General features: G+C 42.2%; 1 protein-coding gene across 1 annotated transcript; it reads left to right on the forward strand.

Annotated features, from left to right (window-relative positions):
• Nucleotides 1-1,621: 1,621 nt before the first annotated feature.
• LOC307154249 (uncharacterized protein F54H12.2-like) lies at nt 1,622-2,929 on the forward strand (the record flags this gene model as incomplete). The annotated part of the gene is made up of 1 exon (XM_079899021.1): nt 1,622-2,929. One exon carries the CDS (start codon nt 1,622-1,624, stop codon nt 2,927-2,929), a length of 1,308 nt encoding a protein of 435 aa, XP_079755147.1.
• Nucleotides 2,930-11,073: the final 8,144 nt, after the last annotated feature.

Below are 11,073 nucleotides of genomic sequence, written 5' to 3' on the forward strand. Positions count from 1 at the left end.
TGATGAATTTTTCACCGTATCAGCGTGTATTCCACGTCAGCCACCCGTCTATAGATTGGTTGATTATGACGGGGAATCCATCGAAGGCGTTTTTTATGAAAAAGAGTTACAAAAAATAATTGTGGGTAAAAACAAATCTTTTAAGGTGGAAAAGATTTTAGGTCAGAAAAAACAAGGAAAATCTACGCTTGTTTTAGTGAAATGGTTAGGATGGCCAGCTAAATTCAATAGTTATATTGATAAAAAAGCACTGGTGGACTTACAAAAGCCTTAAAACATATGATCGCTTACGGGTGAGATCATACGTGTGCCGGATGACCATGGATGATCACGGGTTCTATGTTACGTTACCGTGTAACGCGTCATCGTCGGTTTATCCTGAAAATCGCATATCCAGCTATACAACCAGGTTAGCAAAAACTATAAACTTGAAAGGGGAATGGGAAGTAGGACTCGCCGAAATTGAATATCCTAGAAGCTGGTACTCCTTCAGCGACGACGACGGATATTTTACCCTATACACATCCCCCATGAATGATGCCGATATCTACAATGCAGTCCCGATTAAAGAGTTATCAGGGTTTACTGTATCGAGGAAAATGCATATAAACGGAGGATATTATGAGAACATTCGTTCGGTGATATGGGGGATAAATCAAGTTCTTGCACAGACAGCCATATTGAATTACGATAATTTAAAAAACAAAGTGTTTCTGACGGCGAGACCTAACATATCGGTGGCATTCTGTGGAAAACTTGCCACTATTTTAGGATTGAAACCGGACGATGCTCTCGGACGATCGGCCTACCATGAAAAAGCTGATTTTGCAAAGAGCGTCGTCACGTACGCCCCTCATCAAGCAGATATAAATGCGGGGTTCTATACATTCTACGTATACACCGACATTATCCAATATCAATCAGTCGGGGATTCCTACGTACCCCTTTTGAGATGCGTACATATATCTGGTGAAAACAATGATACCGTCAGTGTTAGATACGACACCCCCCATTACGCATCGATCAACAAGGGACACATCACCGACATCACCATAGAGCTAAAGGACGACCAAAACTGTGAAATACCATTTTCTTACGGGAAAGTCTTAGCAAAACTTCACTTTAAGCCATTGAAGCATTCTATTCTTTAGAATGAGTTATTATTATAACCCTCGCGAAACGAATGCTGCTGAATATGTTAACTATTACCAAAATCAGGCTGGTGGTCTACCAGGATATTCAGGGGGTGGGGTTATGTATGGGGCGGGGCTTGGAGGTCTTTTCAGAGGTCTGTTTAGGATGGCCATACCTTTGCTAAAAAGAGGATTTAGTATCGCAAAACCCCACCTAAAATCTGCGGCCAAAAATATAGTATCCGATGTCATTTCAAATGCATTTTCGCGAATGTATAACGATAATGCTAAAGCTCAAGACGGTTCGGGTCTGATGGTCATGGCTCGTAAGAGAATTTCTAAACCACCGGGTGTAAGGAGGCGTGGTCATCGGATAAAGAAGAAAACAACACGTAGACCAAAGGCGCGTTCAGTCGTAAGTAGAAAGCGTAAGAAGCCTGCGAGACGAAAAGCAGTGGTTAAGAGATCCATAAAAACCATATTCTAACATGTCGCTACTGCACCGCATGTCGGGAGAATGCATTAAGTCTGAGTTGGACTTATTTACGGTGCCACTGACGCAAACGGTTATTGAGAAAAACGGGTATTTGGAAGTCCCCCCTTTATCCGCTATATCGGACTCTGCACCTTTGGAGTTTTTCATAGCAGGGAACGGCGAGGATTATGTGGATCTAAATAATACATTATTATATCTACAACTTAAAATCACGGGTCCTGACGGAGCTGATATCGCAGCCCCTGCAAGGGTGGGCCTAATAAACTACCCCGGAGCCACTATATTTTCACAAGTTGATGTGAGCCTCGGCGATCGGCTGATATCCCAGAGTTCGAGCACGTATCCTTATCGATGCATCATAGAGAGTCTGATCAACTACAGTAAAGATGCGTTGGAATCACTTTTCTCAGCCGGTCTGTTTTACAAAGACACAGCCGGACACATGGACGCAAATGATCCTGTAGGACGTAACGCGGGGTTGACGAAACGTTCGCTCTACACAAACGGTGGTCAGGTGGTGGAGCTGCTGGCTCCTATTCACAGCGATATTTTCTTTCAAGAAAAATTAATGCTGAATGGCGTTGACATCAAAATACGCCTGACCCGTGGTAAAGATGAGTTCTGTCTGATGAGGGCTGATGATGTAGCATACAAATTAAAAATTGTGTCAGCATCCCTATATGTCAAGAAAGTGTCTGTATCACCTCCTGTGAGACTGGGGCACGCCCAGGCACTGCTCTCTACTACCGCCAAGTACCCCATAGATAGGGTATGTCTAAAGAATTTCTCCATACCCGCGGGATCGCGTGTTTCAAATCAAGAAAACCTGTTTTTAGGGACGCTGCCAAAATCTATCGTCCTAGCTATGGTCGATAACGATGCTTTCACAGGATCCTACGAAAAAAACCCTTTTGCATTCAAACATTACGATTTGGAGTTCCTGGCGGTCTACGTCGACGGTCAACAATTCCCCGCAAAACCTCTACAACCCAATTTTGAGGCAGGGTTGGCAGTTCGCGAATTTTACCAGCTGGCAATGACGACCGGAAGACATCTTAAAAACCAGGCACTCTCTATCGACAGGAGCGATTTCCTGAACGGGTACACGCTTTACGCCTTTAATCTAACGCCTGATGAAGACTGCGGGCAGCACATATCCCTCATCAAATCCGGAAATATCAGACTCGAAGCGCGGTTCAGACAAGCGCTGCCGCATACTATTAACTTGATCGTTTATGCAGTGTTTGACAGTATTGTTGAAGTGTCTAACCACAGACAGGTCCTGGTTGATTACTATTGAAATGAATACGATACAGCTCACGGGGATCATGGATAAAATCACGTGCAACACTCATTTTCTCGGAGTTCTCCCAAGCGATCAACTACCTAAAAAATCTGTAAGGAACTTACCAGCGTTGTGTATAATTAATACGCACCCGGCACACCTACCAGGAGAGCACTGGCTTGCTATTTATTTGCCTCAAGATGGACCAGCGTGTTTTTTCGACAGTTTCGGTAATCCCCCCTACAGCGAACGCTTTCCAGCCACCATCAAAAACTTCCTAACAACCAATGATGTCGACGTTATGTATTCGGACAGACGTGTCCAGGATTTTTCATCAGATACTTGTGGCCAGCACTGTGTGTTTTTTCTATATCATTTAGTCAAGGGTCGTAACTATCACGACGTGATGAAACTATATAGTTATGATTATATTAAAAATGATAAAATGGTTTCGCTCTTTGTTCAGAGATTAAGTCCGTATGATTGTAATGAAAAATGTTTTCGTGTATTCATTGTGTGCAGACGTGTAATATATCATTGAATCATGATTGAGTAATCACTCTATATTGTATTTTTATAAAAAACAATAAAAAATCATAAAAATCCATAATTTTCAATATTTTTATTTCAGATCAAACAGACGACACACACACACACACACACACACACACACACACACACACACACACACACACACACACACACACACACACAGCGTTTAATGCGTTAAAATATTCCATGCATGCAAATAAAATGGATGCTTTAAAATTCTAGCCATTGCCCTCTATCGATAGACGGTGATTTAAAAATGGCGTCTTCTGACGATCTCGATGAAGAACGGGCATATCGTCGGGGTTTTTTAGACGGTCGAATATGGGGTGACGTTGATGTAGCAGGCATACTCTTTAGACCGTTGATCATACGTCTAACATGATGATTCGGAACCGTAGAAAAAGGGATGTTTAATTCGGCAAATGCCTGTAGAAACTCAGACCATCCTAGAGGTCTTCGGTCATCCCGAACCTTTTGTGGAGCCGTGACATTTTTTAGCAAATCAACCATGTGTGATCCTTGTACAGCTTTACCCCTGAACACAAACTCTCCCGACTCAGTCCAAGAGCTTATTCCTTTAGCTTTTGACATTTTGTCTAATATGTATCTACTGTTTTTCACGCTTCTCGCCGGTACATTCTTCAGAACTTCTGCAACAACATCTTCCACATTTCCACCAGCCTCGACATTGGTGGCTACGCCATCGTCTTTATGACCGGGGCCTGGGTGGGGTAATGCCAACGTCAGCATACTGGTCTCCCGATCGCCTTGTTTAACGATAGCCAAAAACCTGCTCAGGATGTTTGTGTAAAGCTTGGCTTTTTCATATTGATTCAAATCAGTCCTGAGTAAAATATTTCTCACAGAATCATCCAGATCGTTCTCAACAACCTGTTGAATATTCTCACGACCATTTCCAGATTTCAACTTTTCCAGCTGATGCTGTGGGACTAAGTACATTTTCTCAGCATGCTCCATCCTCACCCCCGTCTAGCGGCTATTAAGCTTGAAATAAAGGGTACTGCAATGCTCAGGAGTGGTAGAATAAACCCCCCTCTCTGGTTGAAGATCCGCTTCTTGGCCAATATTCCAAATTTTTTACTGGCAACAAATTTAATTTCGGCTTTTCTCTTTTTCAGTTTTCGGTACTGTTGATGACTGACCGGAATTGTGCCATATAGGATGTTAAGAGCCACTTCACACAACGTTAAAATGAAATCATCGGATGCCGATTGTAAAATAAGCCGACGGTGTTTAGGGGTGGCCTTATGTAGCAGTTTTAACATAGGCAGATGCTTACAAAGTCGTGCTGACATGCCTATTTATTACGTTCTTCTTTTTTTCTGGAGATAAACCACTTGACGATCGGAAAGCAGACCCGTTCTGAGTCGGTATTGTTCAGGAGTTTTTGCTTTATAGTCTATCATTAAATATCCAAAGGGTTGACTGGTAGCATCATGATAACACTCCATAAAGTATTTTGCATTCCCGGGGTACATTTGTCGTCCTAACACCGCCACTTGATTAACATCCCGAGGATTTTTAAACAGAATCAAGTAATTGGTGTTTAAGCTGATGGTACGGCTGGATTTACCCTGGACAAATAAATTCTGAACTATATAAATAGCGCTGAGATTACGGTGATGCACATACTGCGTAAAGACCCGTTCAATCTCAGCATTCCCGCTAGCTTGACGCATCATATCATCCACAATCAGCAGGTTGGTTTTGTTGACGGGAAGTAAATCATCATCATTCAGAGTCGGGGGTATTCCTTCCACAAATTTAATATCATACAATTTATGCAATTCGTCGTAAAGCGGTTGCCAACAATCATACAGAAAAACAATGTTTTCAATTTTTTTAGATATCAAACTCAAACCATTTTCCAACAAAAGTTTTACAAAATAAGACTTTCCAGAATTGGAGGGTCCACTTAATACACAACTAAATGGATGTTGAAGCCTAAAATCAAAATCAGAAGCATCCCGTGACCCTCTATGTGACATTGGATCAGTAGCCATAAGGGAGAGTGGTGAAATCGGGCAAAAGTCTACGTTTATTGTACACCACCTTAAACTTTTTAACAACTGATTTGTTGTGCAATGTGAGAGTCTTTTTATTTCTCACAATGTTTTCAGTATGAGCCATGATGCATTGCGTGTCATCGTTCTTCGTCACATAGCTGTCAACCAGACCAATCAGACTGTCTAAGCGTATAGCTTTGGAATTTTTAGCATTCAACGTTATACCCTTAGCTTTCATACACACTTTGTCTTTGGCAGTCCGATAACCGTAAGATTTAGGACCGCTAGAGCAAAACTCTGTGATGTGATCCCCATCGTCTATTTCATTCGTTAGTTCCCCCAAATGATCCCCCAACGGGGGATCCCAGTCGCCCTCCCTAGACACGAAAATAACGCTATCGGTATCGGAGTAAAGCAATCTGTCGCCAAGTTTGTCCATCAGGTTGTACAGCTCCAACCGCGCATGTGCCGTTGTAAACGCCCCCACAAACACATTGATATCTTTAGTACTACGAACACTCCCTTTGGGCTCGCGATACTGAACAAGAGCTACATCTTCTGAGACGAATGTGAAACAAGACAATGATTCGGTTTTGCCAAAAACAATTTTGGTAAATTCTTCAGGTTTGTTTACCATAATGGTTATTGGTAGGTCTTCCCTCGTAGAGAACCTCCCCCAAAGGCTATTAAGCAATAATTTGTTAATGGCCCTCTGCGCGGGGTTGTACTCAATCTTTTCGGGGTCGAGATGTATCCCCTCTTTTTCAAAATACTCGCGAATGTATGCATTTTTGTCGGCATCCGTGACGACGTTCGACGGATACCCCGATGCTTGCTGTTTTAAACGTAAAAACGTTTTCACATAGTCACAAAACAACGTATCTGACTGCTGTGGAAAATGCCACACTTCGTCTATCTTGGCAACCACATACCCCTTCTCGATTGCTTTTAAAAGTTCAATACTAACCCAACACCCTGACAGGGCCCTCTCTTCGTCCGTATGACTACAGACCGTTAACTGGTTTTGGTCGTGCGCGCAGGTCCTGCATAACGGGAACATTAGTTTTCCGCCGCATCTGTAAGGGAGAACAGGGAGTAGTAATTTACGCGGAGGGTAGACAGTCGCTTTGATAAGACCATAATAATTTTCAATCGGTTCGAAATCTTTGAAAATGATTTGTGGATGTTCGATAGGATAGCTCTTCCTAGCCTGACAGAAGGGATATAAGCTGGTAAAATCGACGTAACTTATTTTCTCACCAACCGCTGCTTTGTGATAGAGTTTATAAGCATTAGTATGCCCACCAAACAGTGCTTCTCGTGGTTTCAGCCGCTCGGGTTTTGAATAAGTGGTCATGAATTCTATCACAGAGGGGTCGGTCTTTTTCATTCTATTCCATTCGCACTCCCAAAGAACCTCAATTTTCATGCCATAGGCATTCTGTAGAATTTCAACCTTATCGGCAAATCGCGTTCTGAGAACACCGTAGGGGACTCCCGACAAGGGGTGTGTCTCATAGGCGTTAAACATGCATTCGTGTCCATGGTGCATGCAACCGTTAAATTCTAAGCCGTGTTGTACGCCGGCCTCCTCGTAGTACCCGTCTAAAAAGTAGCGCCCGACCGAGACTTCGCCTCGGTTAACTGCGTGACAAATGTCTACGTTTCGAGTCTTTTTCACATACTCGAGCCATTCGATCGAGACGTTTGAGTAGGTCTTACTCTGTCGAACATATGCATTGTTATGGGTCAGTGCTAACGTACCGCTGTTCAAATAATGCGTTTTGAAGACACCCATGCAGCAACTAGCTAGCGTCGTGAACCCAAAAGGGTCGAGTTCGGTACATTTTATGAACGCCTCGCGGTATTTCATGCATGCTTCACGTAATAAGACTACGTCATTTACCCCATACTCATACAACTCTTTCCCGAAGTTAAACTCCTTACCCACCGTTGTGCTATACCATGAATCAAACTTTAGTTGGTCTTTATCAGACATGTTGTCACGATTGTAGTACTTTTTGTCGGGGTAGGGGCCTATATAGGCTGCATTTTCTACCCTGTTGAAAAGATGGGGAAAGTAACCTTTTTCAGTTGTGGTCAAGTTTAGCGCAGCTGGCATCTTAGACAGAGCCATGGGGATGAATGCATAAGAGTCTATATAACGCTGTTTAAAAACATCATCGTACATGAAAATTAATTTACACCCTTGCATAATGATGTCTACCTTAAGCCCTGCTTTGCAAAAATACTCAAGAATGAGAAATGAGTCGAATCTTGATGCGTAATGGGCTATGAAACAGAAGCCAGCGTATCGGGGTTGTCTGAATCGATCGAATAGCGCAGCAATGCATTCGGTGCCTCCCGCAACAAATTTCTCCCCTTTAAAGGTGATTGCGCATACGAAGTTTGCTACGTGTCGTCCATTTTCATAACGAGTTTCAAAATCGTAGAAAATATACTTCTCGGTAGGCTCCTTGGGGGGTAGGGGAGTTATAAAACACTTGTGTAAACCCATATCATGAAGATCGACGCCGCAATAGATACATCGGACTGCCGCACATTTGTGACGTTCTCCTTTGGAATATCCTATGACGTCGTATCGTCTGTTACATAATTTGCAATATTTAACCACATCGCATGACGGTCTGACACGCCCCAGAGGGATTTTTTTATGCATGTCGTAACAGTAGCTCGATTTACAAAAACGCAGACAATCGGTACAATGCACAGTTCTTTTAGGTACTTTGTAACATTCGGCGTCGTGGCATACATTACAGACGTGTGCGCATTGATGATGTCTTTGATTTTCATAACCGCCATAACAGTATTCGCATACATAGGATGTACCTATGAACGCTGTAAGATTGGTTATCATGTAGTAATGTGCGTCGTGCAAATAGAGACATATCGTTTTCGGGTGAGGATCATTGTGATTTTTGTACGTTTCTAACACGCCACCTGCAGTTCTGTAAAAAACAACGATTTTAATGTCAAGTAGTCTTTCAAACGCCTCTAAGTCACCGAGTCCTATCTCGCGGTCGATTGCGAAACCGGCGTTTTGGTTGATGACGGTCGCCCGTCTTTCTAGCATGTTCTCTGGTAATTGGGGATCAAGAAAACGCACCAAGCAAATAGATAGGCATAATTTATTTGAAATATTGTTGGGGCAAAATAAACTCATCTTTTTTTTTTTGATCACCTGATTCAACGCCAAATCCGTAAGTTTACGCCGCCCACCACCTCTCCTGTTCATAGCCACACTTGCTTCTATCTCGATAGTTTCGTCAGATAAAATCTGTTCGTCGCTCTGTAAAATTTTCTCGAATTGTTCGAGAAGTTCATTAACATCGTAATTATTTCTGTCCGTTAAAACGACGTTGACTGGGTATTGCATACTAGGGGCCGTCAATGCCAAATTGATGACAGTAGAATCACCACCAAGATCTCTAGAATACGATACAATTTCGCTAAGAGCGTCATGTAGGAAGATGTTATACGCAGCCAAATCTGTAGAGTTAATATCCCTCAGATTCATACTTCTACGCAATTCGATACTATTGAAACGGGGTCGAGGTAAAATACGATAACCGTTTACAACCCCACCTTCACGAATCAGTGATTCAATGGCGGACCTACTTAACGTTGTTGTGCCCGAAGGGGTACGAGTGTTGCTAGTCGTCGACCTATCAGTGCTACTACAAGACGATGTCATATCAGGACCAACATTACCTGTACTGGCAGGGGCGTTGCTACCCGTCGTGGGCTCAGTGGCAGAATTACCTGGGGGGATAACATTGATAGACGATGGGTGATCAATTTCGACATTACCTGCTGGGGGTAATGCATCGCTAGATGCTGCTTCATGTTCGTTTAATGCATAACCATCTTGTACAATTTGTATATCACATTCATTTAATAGTTCTTGTAGCCGATCACATAGATTAATATTGGGGAATTTCTCAATAGCTATTTCTATTTGCTCTAAATTACAAGACTGTGACGTCGGCTCTACATTAAAAGATGTTGGAACAAATTCCGAATACATATTTATCATTTGTTGTAACCCGTCACACAAATCAGGGGTACCATCAATTTGTATATCAAACATTCGCTGTAGAGTATCTGAAAGATTTTGGTCTGGAAGACAGCATTGTGCATTGGCGGCTGGTTTGTTTTTGCCAATGTCCATTTTAATTTTTATTTTGAACAAACCACTATTGACCTGAAATTATGAAATATCAAAAACCCTGAGCATTCAGTGTAATGAAAATGACAATTCAATTAGAAACACAATGTAAAAAATAAAAAAATAAAAAAATAATAACAATACAAGTAAGGGGATGCTACTACATTCACGTAGAATAATACAGAATACAAATCTAATAGCACACATTAAAATGAATACAAAATATCATACACGGCTGTTCCCTCTCATCTTCTACGTACCGCACTGCTTATAACTCCGAGAAGATTGACAATTAAACGCCGTTCCCTAAGCTGATCGTTTAATATGAAAAGCACTCGTTCATTGTTCTCATCCCCCACTGCTTGCAATCTGTGGATAGAATTTTCGAGGCTCTGATACCGTTCGTATAAAATAGTCTGTAATTCACGAATCTTTATGTCCTGAGCATCCATACGGTCGTGAATCGCGGTGAACCCTTCCTCTATTTTACGGCATAACGATGTGTAGTATACCTCTGACTGCTCACGGTACTCTGTGTGTAGCACTACAGTTCTATGACGAATCTCTTCGCCCTGTGCAATAAGTCTGTTAATGAGAACATGTGTCAGAGCACTATTGCAACAAGGTTGATCATTCCGCACAGTCGTGGGGCGATGCACTTCTTCTCCTTCTTCTTCTTCTTCTTCTACTTCAGCAGACGTCAGGTCGTGAAAAGGATACGGCGATTGTCTGGCTCTCACAACATCTTCGTCGTAAGCATCATTTGACCACGAGACTTGATCCCATCGATCCTGCTGTGTTTCGGTCCACGCCGTCAAATCATCTGTACTGTCTACTTGCTCATCTGTAAAGATTGAGAGATGACAAAACACAAATTAAATACTATTGTAGAAAGTATATCATGGCTATGATTAGAATATCATAGCAGATCTCATTAGCAAATTAAATGAAGCATATTAATAATAATAAATGTAGTATTTACCATAATTTTGATTGGTCTTGGGTGCTACGATTTGCGTAGAGTATGACACATTTCGACGTTTTCTGGGCGGGGCGCTAAAACTCGGTCCTGGTTGATTGTCTGAGTCCGTCGTAAGATCAATCAGATCTGCACATCTCATAAGCTGATCGTCAGAACACAACGACGCGTTGGAAAAAGGTGTACCGGCTCTAGCAGGGGTTTGTGTTTCAGCGTTTTCTTGCGACAAATCGATACATTCTGACAGTATAGGCATCTGCAACAAACCTGTGAAAAGACAAAAGGCGGTAGTATATTTAACAACTGTCAAAACAAATATATTCTTACGGTCTATATCATGATAGTACGCTCTTACCTGTTGTTGAGATGTCGAGGACATTCGGAGTGTCAGCTAAATCAGTAGTACTGTCTA

Source organism: Squalius cephalus, assembly GCF_949319135.1.
Source record: "Squalius cephalus genome assembly, contig: scaffold_67, whole genome shotgun sequence".
Classification (NCBI taxonomy): Eukaryota; Metazoa; Chordata; class Actinopteri; order Cypriniformes; family Leuciscidae; genus Squalius; species Squalius cephalus.